We start from the raw sequence: 22,632 nt of genomic DNA, 5'->3' as shown, positions 1-22,632 counted from the left end.
GGTGAATTGGACATTCTGAATCTCCCTCTGTGTGCCCGAACAGGCGCCGGATTGTGGCAACTAGGGGATTTCACAGTAACTTCATTGCCGTATTAATGTAAAGCCTACTTGTGGCACGAATAAAGATTATTATTACGTCATTATAAGATGCGGATGTGGGGTTGGGAGGTCTTGAGCTGGTGCAGTGTGGTTGAAGGGGGACATGTTTGCGGGGGAGGGGGGTGGCAGTGGCGCGGGAACCTTTATTCTGAGCCGCAGTGGTGGCGCCGGAGTGTTTTGGGCGCTGGGGCTGTTCGCAGAGCTGCACCTGGAGCGGGTGCGGGGAGTGGGGGGGGGGAAAAGATGAACAGCCTGATCGCGCGGTTTAACTCGCTGTTCGCCTTCACATTGATGGTGATGGCGGCGTTGACTTTCCTGGTGTTCCTGAGCACAGTGTTCCAGCAGCCGCGGGTACCGGTTAGCATCCATGTGAGCGGCATCTCTCTGTGAGTGTGGGGCCACAGGGGGGGGGGCGCCCGACAGTGGGAACTGGGCCTTGGCTCTCGGCTATCACCTGACGAATGGGGGGGGGGGGGGGGGGGGGGGGTGACCCAAAACAGGCGGGTCTTCAAAATGATGGGAAGGCGGTTCAGTTTGTGAGGAGACCGAAAATATAACTTCAGCAAAGACCTCGGGAGCAGCAGCCGAGAGTGGTTAGATTGTGGGACATGCAACCGCATGAAGTCGTTGCGGTGCAAGGCTTTTAAGGTGAAGCAATGATGGAGAAAGGAATAGACGACAAGCTAGCAGAGTAAGGTGAAGCAGGATTGAATGTGCCAGCATAGAGCAGCTAGACCAAAAGGCCTGTTTCTGGGCAATTGTCAGGAGTGTTCCTGACTGCTCAGCTGGATTTATTTTATGGTATATTTAGTTTGTGATTTATCTTGTTTGATAACTCTAAATATACAGTCCTCTCTTAGAATGGGGGTTGGAGACCGGGTCATGGCTTCTGAATATTTATTCTCGTCTTTCATTAACATGTCCCCATTATTATAACTTCAACAATGTTATTGGTTCGTTACTTTCGATATCCCGATCGTTAATTATATGCTGGCTTTCCTGTATGTCGCAATATAAAATGCTATTCTGTGAACAAGTAGTAGAAACTGCTGCACAGCTCCTTATTTATTTATTAGTTGTATTTTATTTGCTGAAACCAAGAGCAATAAGTTACATTTATTTAGTATCGTTTTATGGGACCAACAATACCAGAGTGTTTATGTTGAGCAGAAGGAATCTGAAGCACAAAACGGTACATTTTGAGGAAAAAGCAAATTTGTGTAAGGCAATGAGAGTTCAAGACATGATGGGCAGAGCCAGGGGTATGGTTGCTGAAGGCTTTGACACCTATGGTGGAGCGACAAAAAAAAAGGGGGGGGGGGGGGGAGGGGGAGCACCAGCAAGCAAATAGAAGAGCAGATGATGTGTAATAGAACATGAGTGAAGCTGAGGCAGAATTGACCAACAAAGAACAATACAGCATAGGAATAGGCCCTTTGGCCCTCCATGCCTGCGCCGATCACGTATCCTATCTATGAGTCCCAACTTTGCTCACTAGACTGCTGTGCAGCATTGAATGGTTCTACATTCCCTGCATCTGTAAGGCATTTAACTGACATTCTTGTCTAGTTGCATGTGGGCAAGCTAAAATTGCCCATAGTTTGGTGTATGTTGGGAATTCTCAAGAGAGATTACAAGGATGGATGGTTGATAAATGAAAAACGAAGTATACTGTTGCGGTAAAGGATGCATTTCTGTTATAGCAGAGTAGAGAAAAACTTTATTCTGCATCTTACTTATTAACTCTTTTCCCAAAGAATGTGAAGATTTTGAAATTGATGTGCTGATGCACAGGGCGCCAGTAGAGATGAAACATGTGGATAAAAGCACATTACTGCAGATGCTTGATTCTGAAACAAAAACAGAATATTGGATAATCTCAACCAGTCTGACATAATCTATGGAGAGAGAAGGGAGCTGGCAAACCTGTAGGTGTCCAGTATGTTCTGTTTTTGAAACACTTGGATGTCGGTTGTATCAGAAAAGATGGAACCTACAGAACTCTTGATGAGTTCGACTTTTGTCGGTTGAAAAAAAATCAAACCTCATGGTAGCAAAGGCACAAATGAGAGTTTTAACTACATTGGAATTCTGGCCAAGTGATGTTTGGTTGGGTGGCTTTTGTGTTGGAGCAACAGAGGGTTTGAAGCTGAACTGGTGCTGAGGAAGACAGTGACCTATTCATTCAGACTGTGTGGACTTCTTATTTAATCATACTAGCCTACTGGCATCATTTTTACTTAATGTCGTCTTAGCTTTTCATTATAAGGATTCATATTATGGCAGCTTGCTGTTCTACCATTACTGTTTATCTCTTCATCCAGTATTCATTTTATTGTCCCATTCCTTAATTTGTCATTTTTTGAATGTGTAAGTATAGGTGAATAGTTTTGACTGTGCAATTTTGGAAAGCCAAGCCATTTTGGTTTTTAAATCCTTACCTATTTTGATGTGCTGGGTGCTCCTGCCCTCGTGCCTCTTAATCAGCATCTGCTGGAGAGTTTGCAGCAGATTGGTGTAGAGCTTGGGATTAATATTTGATTTATTGATGCAGGAGAATAGTACAAAGTAAGAAGTTTAAAAATGAGTATGCTTGTAGGTGTCTCTCCTGATCCTACCTCCTTCAATGTATTTCAGTCTTGGTGTTACATTTTATTCACCAGCGTTCTTTTTTTCCATTCATATTTACTTTCTGTGCTCCTCATTGTCACCTGATCCTTTAATCCTCTTATTTTACAGCATATTCTATTCAATTTGTCCACATTATGAAAAAAGATTGCTTCAAAGCTTATCACCATCAGACAGTTTGCGTGTCATGTTTGGATGATCATGACTTTCTTCTACTAATAAGAAGAATGGGAATAGAAAATAAAAGTTATGATAGTTTAGGTGCACTAAATGGGTTACTCATGTTTGCCTCCCCAGTTTGCTTTTACAATAAAGTGCAGACATAATGGTAACATTCCTATTAATTTGCTTTAAATATACACCCATTACTTTTACATACTGTGTGGCATAAAATTCCCTGATAATCCCTGCAGTAATAATGTCAGAATTATTACTCTTTCAGTGTGAACGTCATCATGCATGAAGGATGCCACCCCATGGATTTGATTGTTAGGCACGGATTACAGCAGCAGGTGTCAGTTTAAGCCAGGTATTATGTGGGCTTCGCAATTTATAATATAACTTGATTAATTGAATTACTACCTAATGGCTCCACCCCGGCCAACTGCTATCTTGCATTCATATTGTCCATATCGGCAATATTTCACAGCAGTGAAAATAACCCTGTTATTATTGTGTGAAAGTGTCTGTGACAGCCACCAGTAAGTGGTGCACACTTCTCAAAGCTGTTTATATTTCTCTTCACTGCAAGACCAAAGATGGAAAATTTTGCAAAATGACTGAATAATTTATCATTTAAAAAAAAAATCCTGTTGCCTTTTCTGTATTTAAATTGTAATGGGTGTATTCTAGAACATTGCCTAGGTAAATAAAACACATAAAATAAAACTTTGTGAATTTTCACAGTATTAAAAAAAAGCTCCAATTATGTGAAATGACAAGGTAAGATCTTTTCTGCTCTAAATGTGGGGAATATAAGAGCATAGTACTGCGGGGGAGGAGAGGAAGCGCGTTGCCTATGTTTTCGAGTACATTTTTTGTTTCTATTTCAGAAGACAATATGAAGATTTCGCTGGAAAATATGATTTAGGATCTATCAATTTTAGCATTTATGTTGATATCCTTTTTACTTCATTCACTGTTCTGCTCATCAAGTTGAGGATTGGGATACTTGGTTCATTATAAGAATGTAGGAATTACTAAAGAAAAAAGATCACTGTCCGTCTAATTTGTCTCCTACCATCCCGGTGGTTGCATGGTACAAAGATAATGATGGTATTGTCTAATCATGACAATTATTTTACAAAATTCACCGACAGCACGTGAAGCATTAATACCCACCTGCCCGACATTGGTTATGTAATCTGAAACCAGAGAAATACTCCAGGCTAACCAGGCTAAAAAAGAACATGGGACTGTTTCCATTGGCAGGTGAGTCAGTAACCAGAACATATAAAATAATGGCAAAGAAATTCAGAGGAGCAATGAAGAGACAATTTGTTCTGCACTGAGTTGTCAGGATCAAGAACGCACTATCGGGAAAAAAACTGGTGAAAGGGAATCCTTCAGCATCTTTAACAAAGGAATTAGATATAAGCATGAAAAATAGAAAATTGCAGAACTAATGCAAAAGAACAGGGGAGAGGGGTTAATTGAATAGTTCTTTCAAATTCAACACAGGCACAACGAGCCAAATGGCCTATTCTGTGTTCTTTGATTCTAGGAGGTGAAACAACCCCAAACTGGTTAGGGAATATTGGATCCAAAGTCACCTGTTCTCCCCAAGCATGTTACCTTTAGTATATGTCATATATTGCTCGTATCACAATGCATACAAATAGGAGCAGGAGTAGGTCACTTGGCCCCTCGAGCCTGCTCCCTTATTCAGTGAAACTGATCTGACCGTACAAACCCCACAGTCCTGCCTACTCTCAATAACCTTTCACCTTGTTAACCTTTCACCTTGTTAATCAAGAACCTATCTAGCTCTGCCTTAAAATATTCAAAGGCTCTGCTCCCACTGCCTTTTGAGGAAGAGAGAGCCAGAGCCAGAGACCTGCGAACCTCTGAGTGAAAAACATTTTTCCTCATCTCTGCCTTAAATGGGTGACCCCTTATTTTTAAAGTGACCCCTAGTTCTAAATTATCTGACAAGAGGAAACATTCTCTCCACATCCTCCCTGTTAATGGTTCAATCAAGCTGCCTCTTGCTCTTCTAAACTCTACTGCAGTGTTTTTCAAACCTTCCTTCTGTTATGGGCCAGGGTTTAGAAAATTCCAAAGTATACCATGGAGGTCACCTGACCCACGACTTTTAATAGATTTTGGTTATGGGGAGCACAAGGGTCCACTCTCCAGGTGTTATGTAACAGAGACCATAAGTATTTTTTTAAAAATAAAAAGTTTATTCTATGAACCCAGTTAACATTTTATAAACACACAGTAAACGTCTTATCAACTAGCAACACACGTAACACCACAGATACAATACTCTATAGATAACCTTAATAACTTTCCGAGAAACATCCATAAGTTAAACCCTTTTTACAAAGACAGCTGGTTTAAATTCTCTACTGAAACAGGTATTACTTTGAAATCATGTCAGCTGAAGACATTCTTTAGCTTGTAGAGTGAGAGATCATTACACATCTGATTGCTTTGAATACAGCTCTCCAACTCTGAAAACAAAACCAAGAACAGAACCACAAAGCAGCCTTACATCTCAAAACAAAAGTAAAAGACAGCCCAGCTCCACCCACACACCGACATCACTGCAGCTATTTGATAAACACCCATTTAGTAAAGGTACATCCACCTGACACTTCGTGAAACCCACTTTTGCCAACCGGTCGACCATTGCGACCCACTCCAGCCGACCTTTGCGGCTCACGCTACATTCGCTTACCTTTGAGGCAGAAAGGGAGCCTGCTTTTCCTCGTGATCTCACTTCAATCAGGTTCACAGGAGGAGAGGGCAGAGTTCAACTTGTGTCGTCTTCACCGTTGTGAGAACGTAAAATCTAACCTCGGACATGTAGGCTATCGTGAAGGGCAATAGAAACAAAATGCTTGTTTTACTCAGCACTGGATACTCCTGGGTGATGCTCCTCCAGAATGCTGACAGCCTCATGGGCTTTAGGCATGTTTTTAATGTGCTATCGCAGGTCAGGAATTGCAGCTTAGTCTTTTCATTTGTAGTCAGCTGTAAGATAATAACTGATTGTGGGTCTCAACCTCAAAAGGAATTTTCATCCACCACTTCTCTTTCAAAATCTGAAACTTCTCTCATTTGCCAATACTTTCCTGCTGTTGGTCGTTCTGGGTGAGTGTGCTTATCACTCACTTGGCTCTGTTTCTCATTCTAAGCTCTGGAGTCGCCAGGTGCCGTTAAGACACCGCCACAAGTTTCAAGGTGAAGTTCAAAGCAATAAAAACCGTACACCAATTAGTAAGTCCAAATAACTAGAGTTTATTATAACACAATTATAATAACTACCCATGCACACGCTAAAGAATTAAACTTACTCCTACCGCTAAACAACTAATACTTATCTCGAAGGAACTGCGAGGTCAGGGAACAAGGCCTCTTGCTCTGCTACTGCTCTGCAGACTTTGGATTGCTTATCAGTTGCTAAGGGTGTCAGGAGTGCCTAGGCCTGGTAGCGGTCGTTGTCTTTAGGCACTTACTTGTTGGTGGCTGCTGCTCGACGGCTGTAGAAGACAGGAGCCCGGAGACAGGAGAATTAACCATGTGTGGGACCTTTCTTTTATAGGTCCCAGGGGGTCGGCGCCCCTTTGGGCGGACTCCCTTACTGCTTGGAATCGATTGGGTCTCTTCCCAATCGATATGTTTTGAACCCCCCAATCCTAGGGCAGTTCCTTGGTTGCTGGGCGGTTCTTGGGACCTTTTGTGTTGGGCTTCTCTGGCGCCACTGGGTCTGGCCTTCCATAGAATGTATCGATTTGTGTCCATTGTATCTGGGACTCGCCCAGTATTGCCTCATTAGTATGTTGATGTGTTTTCTTTCACAGTGCTGTCTGGTCTCTGCAGCAGTCAAAACCGGTTTCTGCAGTCGTCCCAATACACAATTGCCTTGCAAGCTGCTTGCTTTTCAACATGTCCATTTTCCCTGCATTCTTTGCAATCCTCCATTTTGTGGCCACCCCAGGTGGCTACACTGCATAGAACACACATTGACTTTGTATTGTTATTTGCATTGGCACGATTGACAAAACCATACCTCAAGAAATCATATTTACACTGCTTTGTTCCCGAGTTAAGTTTCTTCTTTATAGGCTATTGACCAAAGGTCCTTGGAGGTCTGTGCAGAGATAACACTAGCACTTCTGTGTCCTGCCCTGACTCTCCTGCTCAGCTCTCTCCAGCAGATTCAGTTGTGAGATCCTGGCCAGAAGATACATGCCTATTTGTGTCTCTGGCCGTCTGTCACTTGTAAGGAAACAATTCTTCACAGTCCTCTTGCCTTGCTTTGCAACAGCTAGAAAATGAAAGAAGCTCTTCTCCATGATTTGGCGCCATAACCACTTACAGGGTGCTTGATGTCAAGTGTACGTGCAGAACGCTGACCTTCTCACTGCTACCGCTTCCGGCCGTAAGACTGCACACAACCTTGTTTCCTTCTTATTTAAAAGGCGGCATGGGCAGCCATTCTCAATAAAAATGCCGGTAGCAGCTGTTGTGCATGCCTCTCTCATGATTGGGCCCACCATGGGAATGTTGCAACCAATCACTCCACAACCCTCCCAATACCTGCCTACGACCCACTTTGAAAATCCCTGTTCTAGTGGATACAAACCTAACCTCTCCAACCTTTCCTCCTAAGACAACCTGCCTATTACTCATATTGGTCTACTAAACCTTTCAGAACTGTTTATAAAGCATTTGCATATTTCCTTAAATAAGGAGACCGATACTGTACACACTGCTCTAGATGTGGTCTCACCAATGCCCTGTTCAACTGAAGCATAACCATCCAGTTTTATAATCAATTACCCTCACAATCAATGAGAACATTCTTTTTGTTTTCTAATTATTTGCTTTACCTGTATACTAGATCCCCGAAAGAAGTGTACCTCATTTGAAATTTGATAGTATTGATTAATTCAGTGCACTAATTTGCCACCATATCCCTACGGAGCCTGTCCCATAGATTTACTGCTTGCTCGTGGAAATAATCTTTCTAAATTATAACGTGGATGCAGAGTGAAGCTGCCTATACTCTCCATATAGCATGCCCAGCCCAATCTGAAAGGTATCCCTCACTGCACCAGTATTATCTTTTTCCCTTGCTCTCTCCAGCCATTTTGTTTGGATTGGTAATGCAAATTTAGTGGTATTAAATGCTGAATAATGGTTAACTTGGAAAATGACAAAATTGGCTTCATGCCTTAAAGCCAGCAGAGGAGATTCATCTCCTCACCCTGGCTAGATTTGAACCAAAGTAGTAAATTCTATTAGACTTTTCAAATTCTCTGATTTATTTTTTGTTACCCCATTTTTCTAATCTGTCTTCTTTGAGAGTAGATTGCAGAAAGAGTCTTCTTTGGCTGCTGTCATCGCTTCTCGGCCTTTTGCCAAAGATCAAGTGTCAGATCAAGCCCAACATGAGGTGCACTGCCTTTTCTTGTCAGTTTGGATCTTGTACGTCTCTCTTGTGAAGACCATGAGTTGGCTTCAGTTTTAAATTTGAATTGTTTTTTTAGAGCAAGCAATGAGATGGATTAAGCGTTTGACCTGACAACTCTGTATTGGCTTTGTAATTTTAAGGATGGGATTTAATTTTTTTCTCAAAAACTTTGGCTACTGACTGTGCACCCGAGTAGCTGTTTTGACAGAAGCATGGATGTGCCCAAGAAAAGGAAAGATAGAGTACAACCGAGAAAGGAAGAGGTGATTTTATATGATTCTCATTTGGCGAATAGCCATTTTATCAAACCACTTATTGTAGAGGACTTCTGTTGTTTGAATTTATCCAGAACCTATATTTTCTTTAACTATTTACCTACATCTGGGACCAGTATTCAATTGGAATGTTAAGCAGCTTTTCCTGTATCTCGCAGCAGAATATGCCACAGAGAAGAATGTAAGTTGAATTTGCATAGATGTGACACATTGATGTTATGCAGACTGCCTAAAATACATCTATTTAGAAGTGCTGTTTACGTATTTTTGTCTTTAATCAGTATTTGTTTGAGTGCGATGTTCCATTTTTTTCAGTAACCGGTTTCCTTTGTAGTAGTGCACAGTAGTACCTTACTGCTTTATTCTGTGCCTCATTGTAATATTTACTTTGACAGTTTAGTGCAGTTTTCTAATTCCTTCCTGCACCTATTTTTAAAAAAAATAATGTTTTGAAATTTGATCATTCCGATTCGGATTTTGTTGTGTTATCTTTCAATATAGATATTGAATCAAGTGGTTCTATGGGATAAAATCCTTCAGCGAGGAGAGAATCCTAGAATTAATCTTCATAATATGAGCCCCAAATATTTATTCTTGGATGACGGAAATGGTCTGAAGTAAGTTTAAAAAAAAATACACTGAAGAAAATGGGAAGAGGAAATGAAAAAGATTTTGGTGGACTGTATAATCTTTATCGTTCGTTCACTGCATTTTGCTGCTACAGGACTCGCTCTTTTGGAGGGTTGGCATTTTGCATCAATTTAGGTTCTTCAATAAAATATTTTTATATTCTGACTATAAGCTCTAATATTTGGGAATTCCAAAACTGTTCAGAAGCATCAGTTGTTCAATTATGGGTCAAAAAATTCATAATTCAAGGTCAAATAGTGAGCATTTATTAATGTTTGGAATAATCAAGGAGAACCAATGTACATTTGCTGAAGTCGAGTAAGGCCTGGCAACTTTGTTTTTTTGAAGTTAAGTGAATAAGATGTAAGATGTTTGAAAGCCACAAAATAAGGTACCTGGTGGGACGGTGATACTTTATGAAAAAAAAATCAGTTCTTCATATTCAAAACATGAGTTTATAGGAAAAAATATAGTAACCAAGACAGAATGTAGTTTAATAGAACATAGAACATTACAGCGCAGTACGGGCCCTTCGGCCCTCGATGTTGCGCCGACCTGTGAAACCATCTGAAGCCTATCTGACCTACACTATTCCATTTTCATCCATATGTCTATCCAGTGACCACTTAAATGCCCTTAAAGTTGGCGAGTCTACTACTGTTGCAGGCAGGGCGTTCCACACCCCTACTACTCTCTGAGTAAAGAAACTGCCTCTGACATCTGTCCTATATCTACTACCCCTCAATTTAAAGCTATGTCCCCTCGTGTTGGTCATCACCATCCGAGGAACGAGACTCTCACTGTCCACCCTATCTAACCCTCTGACTATCTTATATGTCTCTATTAAGTCACCTCTCAGCCTTCTCCTCTATAACGAAAACAACCTCAAGTCCCTGAGCCTTTCCTCGTAAGACTTCCCTCCATACCAGGCAACATCCTAGTAAATCTCCTCTGAACCCTTTCCAAAGCTTCCACATCCTTCCTATAATGTGGTGATCAGAACTGCACGCAGTACTCCAGGAGCGGCAGCACCAGAGTTATGTACAGCTGCAGCATGACCTTGTGGCTCCGAAACACAATCCCCCTACTGATAAAGGCTAGCACACCATATGCCTTCTTAACAGCCCTATTAACCTGGGTGGCAACTTTCAGGGATTTATGTACCTGGATGCCGAGATCTCTCTGTTCATCTACACTACCAAGAATCTTGCCATTAGCCCAGTACTCTGCATTCCTGTTACTCCTTCCAAAGTGAACCACCTCACACTTTTCCGCATTAAACTCCATCTGCCACCTCTCAGCCCAGCTCTGCAGCGTATCTATGTCCCTCTGTATCCTATAACATCCTTCAGCACTATCCACAACTCCACCGACCTTCGTGTCATCTGCAAATTTACTAACCCATCCTTCTACACCCTCTTCCAGGTTATTTATAAAAATGATAAACAGCAGTGGCCACAAAACAGATCCTTGCAGTACACCACTAGTAACTGAACTCCAGGATGAACATTTGCCATCAACCACCACCCTCTGTCTTCTTTCAGCTAGCCAATTACTGATCCAAACCACTAAATCACCTTCAATCCCATACTTCCTTATTTTCTGCAGTAGCCTACCGTGTGGAACCTTATCAAACGCCTTACTGAAATCCATATACACCACATCAACCGCTTTACCCTCATCCACCTGTTTGGTCACCTTCTCAAAAAACTCAATAAGGTTTGTGAGGCATGACCTACCCTTCATGAAACCGTGTTGACTATCACTAATCAACTTGTTCTTTTCAAGATGATTACAAACCCTATCTCTTATAACCTTTTCCAACATTTCACCCACAACCGAAGTAAGGCTCACAGGTCTATAATTACCAGGGTTGTCTCTACTCCCCTTCTTGAACAAGGGGACAACATTTACTATCCTCCAGTCTTCCGGCACTATTCCTGGCGACAAGACGACATAAAGATCAAGGACAAAGGCTCTGCAATCTCCTCCCTGGCTTCCCAGAGAATCCTAGGATAAATCCCATCTGGCCCAGGGGACTTATCTATTTTTACACTTTCCAAAATTGCTAACACCTCCTCCTTGTGAACCTCAATTCCATCTAGCCTGGTCGACTGAACCTGAGTATTCTCCTCGACAACATTTTCTCCAGTGTAAACACCGACAAAAAATATCCATTTAACGCTTCCCCTATCTCTTCTGATTCCACACACAACTTTCCACTACTATCCTTGATTGGCCCTAATCTTACTCTAGTCATTCTTTTGTTCCTGATATACCTATAGAAAGCCTTAGGGTTTTCCTTGATCCTATCCGCCAATGACTTTTCGTGTCCTCTCCTCGCTCTTCTTAACTCTCCCTTTAGATCCTTCCTGGCTAACTTGTAACTCTCAAGTGCCCTAACTGAGCCTTCATGTCTCATCCGAACATAAGCCGCCGCCTTCCTCTTGACAAGTGCTTCAACTTCCTTAGTAAACCACGGTTCCCTTGATCGACAACTTCTTCCCTGCCTGACAGGTACATACTTATCAAGGACACGCAGTAGCTGTTCCTTGAAAAAGCTCCACATTTTGATTGTACCCATCCCCTGCAGTTTCCTTCCCCATCCTACACATCCTAAATCTTGCTGAATAGCATCATAATTGCCTTTCCCCCAGCTATAATTCTTGCCTTGCGGTATATACCTACCTACCCCTCCCCATTGCTAAAGTAAACATAACCGAATTGTGATCACTATCACCAAAGTGCTCACCTACATCTAAATCTAACACCTGGCCGGGTTCATTACCCAGTACCAAATCCAATGTGGCCTCGCCCCTTGTTGGCCTGTCTACATACTGTGTCAAAAAACCCTCCTGCACACACTGCACAAAAACTGACCCATCTATAGTATTCGAACTATAGTATTTCCAGTCAATATTTGGAAAGTTAAAGTCCCCCATAACAACTACCCTGTTACTCTCGCTCCTGTCGAGAATCATCTTTGCAATCCTTTCCTCTACATCTCTGGAACTATTCGGAGGTCTATGGACAACTCCCAACAGGGTGACCTCTCCTCGCCTGTTCCTAACCTCGGCCCATACTACCTCAGTAGACGAGTCCTCAAACGTCATTTCTACCGCCGTAATACTTTCCTTGATTAACAATGCCACACCCCCCACCCCCCCTCTTTTACCATCTTCTCTGTTCTTACAGAAACATCTAAATCCTGGAACCTGCAACAACCATTCCTGTGCCTGCTCTATCCATGTCTCTGAAATCGCCACAACATCGAGATCCCAGGTACCAACCCATGCTGCAAGCTCACCCACCTTATTCCGGATGCTCCTGGCGTTGAAATAGACACACTTCAAACCAGCGTCTTGCTTGTCAGTGCCCTCTTTTGAACTTTTAACCCTATCCCTGACCTCACTACTCTCAACATCCTGTACACTGGGACTACAATTTAGGTTCCCATCCCCCTGCTGAATTAGTTTAAACCCCCCAGAAGAGCACTAGCAAATCTCCCCCCAGGATATTGGTACCCCTCTGGTTCAGGTGAAGACCATCCTGTTTGTAGAGGTCCCACCTACCCCAGAATGAGCCTCAATTATCCAGGAAACCAAAACCCTCCTTCCTGCACCATCCCTGTAGCCACGTGTTCAACTCCTCTCTCTCCTTATTTCTCACTTCGCTAGCACGTGGCACGGGTAACAACCCAGAGATAACAACTCTGTTCTAGCTCTCAGCTTCCACCCTAGCTCCCTGAATTTCTGTCTCAAATCCCCATCTCTCTTCCTACCTATGTCGTTGGTACCTATGTGGACCACGACTTGGACAGAAAACAAAGGGTTGGGGTTAAGCTGTGTTGCTTGGAAAACATGTAGAATGTATCCCAAGGATCAGTGCTGTTCCTGGGACTAGGATGTATGAAGGTTCACTGGTGACAAGTAGAAGAGCAGTAAAGCCCTTCAGGGCAATGCTTTTTTTATTTGTTCTTGGGATGTGGGTATCACAGTCTGTGCCAGCATTTATTTATTTTTTAAATAAACAATTTATTGAGGTATTTATTTGGCATTGTAACAGCAGCAATATAAACATAGTGCAAATACCGCCTCCATCCCCCACAGGTCCCATCATTAATTAACCTCCTAATCTACACTAACCTCACTTCCCCTTCTGCTGACGATTAATTTTCCGTGACGAAAACGGTGCCACGGTGCCACCTCCGGGCGAATCTTAACAGTGACCCTCTCAAGGCAAACTTGATTTTCTCCAAACCGAGAAAGCTAGCTATGTCCGATAGCCAGGTCTCTGACTTCGGGGGCTTTGAGTTCCTCCAAGCTAATAGTATCCGTCTCCGGGCTATAAGGCCAGAACGCCTGCCTCTTTCTTCTCCTGGATTCCCGGGTCTTCCGAGACCCCGAAAATCGCCACCTCTGGACTCAATGCCACCCTTGTTTTTAATACCTTGTACATGACATCAGCAAACCCCTGCCAAAATCCCCTAAGCTTTGGACATGCCCAGAACATGTGGACATGGTTCACTGGTCCTCCCACACATTTTGCACACCTGTCTTCCACCCCAAAGAATCTGCTCATCCGGGCCACTGTCATGTGGTCCCGGTGAACGACCTTGAATTGAACCAGTCTGAGCCTGGCACAAGTTGTGATCGCGTTGACTCTACTCAACGCGTCTGCCTAAAGGCCCTCCTCTATCTCTCCCCCCTGCTCCTCTTCCCACTTTCGTTTCAGCTCCTCGGTCTGCGTATCCTCTGATCTCATAAGTTCCTTGTAAATAGACCATAACCATAAATGTCCGAGATGCTCCCTTCTCCTACCTACCCTCTGAAAACTACCCTGTTGTGAATCCCTATTAGCGGTAGGAGCAGGAAGGGTGAGACCTGTCTACGCAGAAAGTCCCGCACCTGCAGATATCTAAATTTGTTTCCCTTCACCAATACAAACTTATCCTCCAGTGCCCTCATACTCGGAAAGATCCCCTCTATAAACAAGTTCCCCATCCTCTCAATCCCTGCTCTCCACCATGGTAGGGCAGCACGGTAGCATGGTGGTTAGCATAAATGCTTCACAGCTCCAGGGTCCCAGGTTCGGTTCCCGGCTGGGTCACTGTCTGAGCGGAGTCTGCACGTCCTCCCCGTGTGTGCGTGGGTTTCCTCCGGGTGCTCCGGTTTCCTCCCACAGTCCAAAGATGTGCGGGTTAGGTGGATTGGCCATGCTAAATTGCCCGTAGTGTCCTAAAAAGTAAGGTTAAGGGGGTTGTTGGGTTACGGGTATAGGGTGGATATGTGGGTTTGAGTAGGGTGATCATTGCTCGGCACAACATCGAGGGCCGAAGGGCCTGTTCTGTGCTGTACTGTTCTATGTTCTATATTCGGAACCCCTCATCCATACTCCCCGGGGCAAGCCGGTGATTAGCGCAGATTGGGGACCAGACCGATGCTCCCACATATCTCCTCCATTGCCCCCAGACTCTCAGGGCCGCCACCACCACAGGGCTGGTGGAGTACCGCGCCGGTGGGAACGGCAGAGGTCCAGTTACGAGCGCCCCCAGACTTGTGCCCTTGCATGAAGCTGCCTCCATACGCACCCATGCCAACCACGTCCTAATATTGGCTATGTTAGCCACCCAGTAATAATTGCTAACGTTCGGCAGCGCCAGGCCTCCCTCTCCCTGACTCTGCTCAAGCATTAACCTCCTCACTTGCGGGAACTTGCCCCCCCACACGAAGCCCGCATTATTGACCCGTTTAAAAAAAGGACCGTGGAATAAAGATCGGGAGACATTGAAATATAAACAGGAATCTTGGGAGGACCGTCATTTTCACCGTTTGGACTCTCCGAGCTAGAGACAGCGGGAGTGCATCCCATCTCCGGAAATCATTCTTCATCTGATCTACCAACCGGAGTGTCAGCATTTATTGTCCGTCCCTAATTCCCGGGCAATTCCACGTTGCTGTGTGTCTGGAGTCACATATAGGCCAGACCAGGTAAGGATGTCAGATTTCCTTCCCTAAGGGACATTAGTGAACCAGATGGGTTTTTACGACAATTGACAATGGTTTCATGGTACTCTGGGTCTCTGGATTATTCGTCCAGTGACAATACGGCTATGCCACCGCCTCCCCTATGTGAACAGGAGAAATGGGAAATCGGTGCCAGAAGCAACATAATACAGATAAATGTGAAGTAATAGCATCATGCTTTCTCTCCTATCATCCCACTCTGAGCTCACCTTGTCCATGTGACCGATTTCCTGCTCCCTTGACCCAATTTGCTGAACTGCTCATCACCTAATTTTCCTTGAGGCTTGTTGCTAGTTGACATTTGAAATGGTTTTCTCTCTTCGCAGGCCCTAGCTTTCAAAATTTCTGGTATTGACCTCTCCTCAAAATTACCACCAAATTTCAACCTTCCTTCCTTCTCAAGTCCTTGAATGTAACGTCGCCAACCAAGCCTTTCCCGAAACTCCATGTTTGAACCTCTATAGTTAGTTTTCTATCTCACACTGAATCAGCCCGAATCTATATTACAAATTGCATCCTCTGCTATTCTGACTGTGGTGTACTATCCTATAACCTTTCTGCAGCCTTGAACTCAGTTTACCAGACTGATTCCTGGCATGGCAGTACTGACGTACGAGGAGAGATTGAATCAGTTAGGATTGTATTCACTGGTGTTCAGAAGAATGAGCAGAGATCTCATAGAAACCTATAAAATTCGAACAGGACTGGACAGGGTTGATATAGGAAGGATGTTCCCAATGGTGGGTGTGTCCAGAACCAGGGGTCACTTCTGAGGTTACAGGATCGACCATTTAGGACAGCGCTGAGAGGAAATGTCTTCACCCAGAGAGTGGTGAGCCTGTGGAATACGTTACAACGGGAAGTAGTTAAATCCAAAACATTGTATGGTTTCAAGAAGCAGTTAGATATAACACTTCTGGTGAAGGGATCAAAGGATATGGGGAGAGCGGGATTAGGCTATTGAGTTGGATTGATCATCAGTCATGATCATAATGAATGGTGGAGAGGGCTTGAAGAGCCGAATGACCTCCTTCTGTTCCTATTTATTCGATGTTTCTATCTCCTCCAATGTCTCCCTGCCGTTACCTCAGTAAAACTGTTCTCATTTGGTTCAATCTTAGTCTGCATCTAAAGCTAGAGCATCTTAAGCAATGACTTTTCTTTCTGCGTCATTCTTCATCTACATAATGCCTCTTGTTGACATAATCCAAAAACCTGGACTTAACGTGTACGTGAACACCACCCAGCATTATCTCCGCACTACTTTTATCAACCACTTCACTGTTTGTATGTTGTCTGACCTTCAGTCCTGAATAAGCCACAATTTCCTCTACTTAAACATTGAGAGGACTAAAGTCTTTTAGCCCAAGCCAAAGATTTCATCTCCCTCCACACCCATTGTCTCAGTTTAAACCAGACTGTTAGTAACTGCGGCATCCTTTTAGACCCATAGTGAACTTCTGGTCCCACATCCTGTCCATCACAAAATCACCTACTTTTACCTTCAAAACTACTCGTTTCCAGCTCTAGGTCAGCTCATTTGCTGTTAAGTCCTGCATCTGTTCCTTTGTCACCTCCAGACATTACCAATGTATTGCCATTCCTTTACTGTCGCTGGGTCAAAGTCCTGGAACATCCTCCCTCATAGCACTGTGGGTGTACCTGCACTTCATGGGGCTGCAGTGGTTCAAGAAGGCAGCTCACCACCACCTTCCCAAGGACATTAGGGATGGGCAATAAATGCTTGCATAACCAGTGAAGCCCTTGAATGAAATAAAAAAGTCCAATGGTCCCTTGGCTATCTTCACATCCTTCATAGACTTCAGGTTATCAAAAACTCTGTTGCGTTTGTACCCCAGCCTGGACAAAGGGGACTTCACCCAACGCCCCATGCTCACTGATTTACATTAGTTCCCATTCTCCCAGTATTTCAAATTAAAAATGTTTGCCTTTCTGTTCAGATTCTAACATGGTAATATCCCTTCCTATCTCTAACCTTGTCAGACTTTACAGCCCTTTGAGAACTCTGCATTCCTTCGGCTTTAGCCTCTCGTGTTCCCTGATAACCCTTAATTGTTGGGAGTCATTCCATCACCCACCTGGGCCCGGAACTTTGGAATTTTCTCCCTAGACTCTTAAGACCTTACTTGAAATCAACCAACTTGGAGAATCATTGAATTTACAGTGCAGGAGGCCATTTGGCCCATCGAGTCTGTACCGGCCCTTGGAAAGAGCACCCTACTTAAACCCACACCTGCACCCTATCCCAGTAACCCCACCTAATCTTTTTGGACACGGAGGGCAATTTAGCATGGCCAATTCACCTAAGCTGCGCATCTTTGGACTGTGAGAGGAAACCGGAGCACCTGGAGGAAACCTACGCAGACACGGGGAGAACGTGTAAACTCTGCACAGACAATGACCCAAGCCGGGAATCGAACTTGGGACCCTGGAGCTGTGAAGCAACAGTGCTAACAACTGTGCTACCGTGCTGCCCCGGAGAAGATTTTAGCCCTTTTTCTCTTCCGCGCCTTCTTAAAGCTTAAAATTTAAGCCATGGAGCCAGGCCCTTTGGCCCAAACTGGTCCATGCCAACCAAAAAGCCCATCTAAGCTAACTCCATTTGCCTGCATTTGGCCCATATCTCTCGAAACCTTTCCTATCCATGTATCTGTCCAAATGCCTTTTAAATGTTGTCAATGTCCCTATTGTTTCTGGATCATTCTTATTACTTGGAATAAATTTGCAATTTTTGCTTGAATTATATTGTCCATCAGCGTGAAAGTTTTCTGCATATTGGAACACATTGAGGAATTGCATTGCAAAGTAATTCACTCGGGGAACTGTGGCATACTGGCCAATTAAGTTCATAAATGCGGGCCTGTGCAGTCTACTTTTTCTGTGTAAATGATGGAAAGTGCTGCGGGTGGTGGAAGGTTGCAACTTCCAGTCTCAGCCTCTTTTAAGATTGAGAAACTACTATATGGGAATTGTGAATCTTTGAACTAGAAATACATTGAGATCCTACAATAACAATTACTTGCATTTTACTGTGCCTTTAGCATAGTGAAACATACAAGTTGCTTCACAGGAAGGATATCAAAATAATTTGACACTAAACCATGTCAGGAGATTTTAGGACAGGTGGCCAAAAGCTTGGTCAAAATGTTTTGAGGGGTGTCTTCAAGAAGGGTAGAGGTGGAGTGTTTTTGGGAGAGAACTGCAGAGCTTGGGACCGAGAGGCAACATGTGGATAGCACTGGCTTCACAGCGCCAGAGTCCCAGGTTTGATTCCCCGCTGGGTCACTGTCTGTGTGGAGTCTGCATGTTCTCCCCGTGTCTGCGTGGGTTTCCTCCGGGTGCTCCTGTTTCCTCCCACAGTCCAAAGATGTGCAGGTTAAGTGGATTGGCCATGATAAATTGTCTTTAGTGATCAAAAAGGGTTAGGAGGGGTTATTGGGTTACCGGGATAAGGTGGAAATGAGGGCTTAAGTGGGTCAGTGCAGACCCGATGGGCCGAATGGCCTCCTTCTGCACTGTATGTTCTATGTTCTAGGCAGCTGAAATTATGACCACAAATAATGGAGCAATTAAAACTGGGACTGTGCAAGAGTGCAGAAATAGTACCAATATGTTTGTGACATTACACTGATATTCCTTGATACCTTCCATTCCATCAATATCATCTTATTTATTGAAAAGGTTTTTTAAAAAACTACTATGGACCAATAAGCATGATCCCATGATGAAAAAAGTGTATTTCTCATCTCCAAATAACATTTCAGAGCAAACAAAAGGGAGATTTTCAACATATCCTAATGTCAATCTAAACATTTAGTGTTGTCAAGACCTTGTTTTTGGAATTGTCAGATGATTGTGATTTGAACGATGTGCAGCTACCATTAATTTGTTTTTTTCACTTTCTTCCCTCCACCCCAGAGGAAATCAGAATGTCTCCTTGTCCCTTTCGTGGAATATTGTTCCAAATGCTGGAATCTTGTGTCTAATACCTGCATCTGGTCAGAAAGTAATATCATTACCCGAAAATTATGACAATCTCAGAAGGTGTTGATACAAAAGAGAAAGGGTTGAATACAGGTCTGAACCATGCAAATCTGTTTGGAATGCAACTTACACTGCCATGTCTAAACCTTTTGTAATTTAATTTAATAATGCCCAATGTTTTTAATAAAAGACTGCTGAAAAGAATGCACCACCCTTTTTACTTATTAGATTGTTTCTAGTCAAAAGTTGACTTCTGGTTTAGTTTTCTTCATCAAAAGTGGCTTTTATTCTGTTTTAAGTGTGGGATTAGCGTATAAACCTTGAGAATAGTCTTTTGGTGCAGTGGTCAGCGCCAAATTGATCTTGCAATTAGGAGCATCAAAGTTTAATCATTACTTTAGCCAAAAGCTGCTTTTAATTATAGAAGAAGTTGAAATATTTCGGCATCAATTTTATTTTTCAGGAGTCGAAACTTCCTGGGTGGTGTATTGGGTGAATGCGCTGGCTTGAGTTATACCAGGGGTGGGCAAACTTTTCCGTGCAAGGGCCACATTCAGAAATTCACAATTCACAAAGGGCCGCATAGTATATTAAGTAAAATAATTACTTCACCCGGTTATGATTCTGGGCGCCTCATATAGAACATAGAACAGTACAGCACAGAACAGGCCCTTCGGCCCTCGACATTGTGCCGAGCAATGATCACCCTACTCAAGTCAACGTATCCACCCTATACCAGTAAGTAACCCAACAGCCCCCCCCCCCCCCATTAACCTTAAAAAAAATTAAAAAAAAAAAAAAAAAAATTTTTTTTTTTTTTTTTTAATGACTTGGTGGGCCGCAGAAATACCTTTGGCGGGCCGCATGCGGCCCGCGGGCCGTAGTTTGCCCACCCCTGAGTTATACAGAGGCAAGTGCAGTAGAGATCCAGATTCAATTGGTGTGAAATTATTCTTTGGTTATAGCCAGGACAGGAATTGGACAGTTCACTTCGCTGACCATGGACTGGGAGAGGGGCACAGAAAATCAGGTTACGTTTTTGCAAAGTATATATTTTTGGACATGCGGTTGTTGAGGATAGGGTCAAACTGCACAGAAATTCCCCTCTTGGATGCAAAAAGCTACCAAAATTAGTTTGTTAGGAAGATTGTCGGTGTCTGGGGAAATGTGGCCTAGAAGGAATTTTTAAAACTTGATATTTTGGCAGGAATACAGATCTGTAGTTTTAGGAAATCCTATTTGGATATTTAATAACATTTAATAATCTTTTTATTGTCACAAGTAGGCTTATATTAACACTGCAATGGAGTTACTGTGAAAAGCCCCTAGTGGTTACACTCTGGCGCATGTTCGGATACACAGAGGGATAATTCAGAATGTCCAATTCACTTAACAGCATGTTTTTCTCCCCAAAATTGGCCTTTTGTGTCCAGGTTAGGTTATGGGGATAGATGATGAAAAGAGCCATGCCACTTGATCAGAGTCAACTGCTAAAGCATAGAAAAGATGTAACCAGCTGAAAGAAGTTGGCCAGCAAATACTGTCGACGCACACCATGCCACACAGTCGCCACATTCTGCCACCTTTTCGGGTACACAGAGGGAGAATTCACCTAACAACACATCTTTCGGGACTTATGGGAGGAAACCGGAGCAAACCCACGCAGACACAGGGTGAACGTGCAGACTCAGCAGTGATCCAAGTCGGGAATCGAATCTGGGACCCTGGAACTATGAAGTGAAAATGCTAACCACTGTGCTACCGTGCTGCCCAAATGAAAGTGGAGAATATGTTGATCTTAGTGTGTATATATGTTATATACATATGCATTGCTTAGGCCTACGCGAGGGGATGCCCAAGTGTGAATTGTTTGAGCCATATCATTCAGTCACAGACATCCTCGCTACTATCGATGGTTGTTTATTCACTCAATTTTGATTTTTTAAAATGTAACAATTTGTGGATATATGTTCTTATGAAGCAAGAAATAGAACATTCAGTCTCTGAGGTCTGCTTGACCATTCTATAAGATCAAGGCAGATCTACCTCAAATAAATTACACTATCCCCTATCCCTCGATCATCTCAATATCCAAAAATCTGTTCAGTATCCAAAAACTTGTTCTCTGACATTAATATATCCAATAATTGAAGAATGTTCTCCAATTTCTGTACAGACTGGCTAAAAAGACAAATCACTTTGAAAGACCACTAATATAAAGAATCCATAACCACAGAAGTTCAAGAAGCCAATACAATTGAAGCCTGGGAGACATGCAGCAGCTCTGTATTTAAAAAAAAAAAATACATTTTAGAGTATCCAATTCATTTTTTCCAATTAAGGAGCAATTTAACGTGGCCAATCCACCCACCCTGCACATCTTTGGATTTTGGGGGCAAAACCCACAAAAACACGGAGAATATGCAAACTGCACACGGACAGTGATCCAGAGCCAGGATTGAACCTGGGACCTCAGTGCCATGAGGTAATAATGCTAACCACTGCGCCACCGTGCTGCCCTTGCTATTTATTGTTTGATATCACCACTATTTTCTCTGATGAAGCTTTAACAGATAAGCCAATTCTGCACAGAGCTTATGAGGGGTGTGATTTGCTCTTCATTTTGTGCATTTTTATAAATGAGTAGAAATAAGACTTGCATTTATATTGAGCTTTGTTGTAATATATAGAACATACACTGCAGAAGGAGACCATTCGGCCCATCAAGTCTGCACCGACCCACTTAAGCCCTCACTTCTACCCCATCCCCGTAGCCCAATAACCCATCCTAATCTTTTTGGTGTGGAGATGCCGGAGTTGGACTGGGGTGAGCACAGTAAGAAGTCTTACAACACCAGGTTAAAATCCAACAGGTTTGTTTCAAACACTAGCATTTGGAGCACTGCTCCTTCCTCAGGTGAATGAAGAGTTATGTTCCAGAAACATATATATATATACACAAATTCAAAGATGCCAGAAAATGCTTAGAATGTGGCCAACGTTGTCTACCGCATACACTGCAGGAAAGGATGTCCCGAAGTGTGGTACATTGGCGAGACCGTGCAGACGCTGCGACAACGAATGAACGGGCATTGCACGACAATCACCAGGCAGGAATGTTCCCTTCCGGTCGGGGAACACCTCAGCAGTCAAGGGCATTCAGCCTCTGATCTCCGGGTAAGCGTTCTCCAAGGCGGCCTTCAAGACGCGCGACAGCACAGAATTGCTGAGCAGAAACTTATAGCCAAGTTCCGCACACGAGTGCGGCCTCAACCGGGACCTGGGATTCATGTCGCATTACATTCACCCCCACCATCTGGCC

At 43.3% G+C, this 22,632-nt stretch overlaps 1 protein-coding gene across 3 annotated transcripts; it reads left to right on the top strand.

The window, feature by feature from the left end:
- Positions 1–284: 284 nt before the first annotated feature.
- Positions 285–21,379, top strand: LOC119965374 (signal peptidase complex subunit 3-like). Of its 3 annotated transcripts, XR_005460497.1 has the most exons (7): positions 285–485; positions 3,780–3,844; positions 8,754–8,830; positions 9,151–9,266; positions 19,245–19,403; positions 19,774–19,832; positions 20,744–21,379. XR_005460497.1 is itself a non-coding variant. In XM_038796078.1 (6 exons), the coding sequence occupies exons 1-5, from the start codon at positions 343–345 to the stop codon at positions 19,375–19,377; spliced, it is 534 nt and encodes a 177-aa protein (XP_038652006.1). In that variant the 5' UTR covers positions 285–342; the 3' UTR covers positions 19,378–19,403; positions 20,744–21,379. The 3 variants fall into 3 exon arrangements, 2 of the variants coding, with proteins under 2 accessions (XP_038652006.1, XP_038652005.1); XM_038796078.1 differs by lacking the exon at positions 19,774–19,832; XM_038796077.1 differs by lacking the exons at positions 19,774–19,832; positions 20,744–21,379 and having other exon boundaries at positions 19,245–19,514.
- The last annotated feature ends 1,253 nt before the right edge of the window (positions 21,380–22,632 follow it).

This window comes from Scyliorhinus canicula, chromosome 4, assembly GCF_902713615.1.
Source record: "Scyliorhinus canicula chromosome 4, sScyCan1.1, whole genome shotgun sequence".
NCBI lineage: Eukaryota > Metazoa > Chordata > Chondrichthyes > Carcharhiniformes > Scyliorhinidae > Scyliorhinus > Scyliorhinus canicula.
The sequence above is the reverse complement of the archived record's forward strand: the minus strand, read 5'-3'. Positions and strand labels throughout refer to the sequence as shown.

What these genes read in the sequence shown, in the direction of transcription:
- LOC119965374 (XM_038796078.1), top strand. Translation starts at nt 343, where the DNA reads ATGAACAGCCTGATCGCGCGGTTTAACTCGCTGTTCGCCTTCACATTG. An exon ending in CATGTGAGCGGCATCTCTCT is followed by an intron (nt 486 to 3,779) that starts GTGAGTGTGGGG and finishes TTTCTATTTCAG; the next exon opens with AAGACAATATGAAGATTTCG. An exon ending in CAATTTTAGCATTTATGTTG is followed by an intron (nt 3,845 to 8,753) that starts ATATCCTTTTTA and finishes CTATTTACCTAC; the next exon opens with ATCTGGGACCAGTATTCAAT.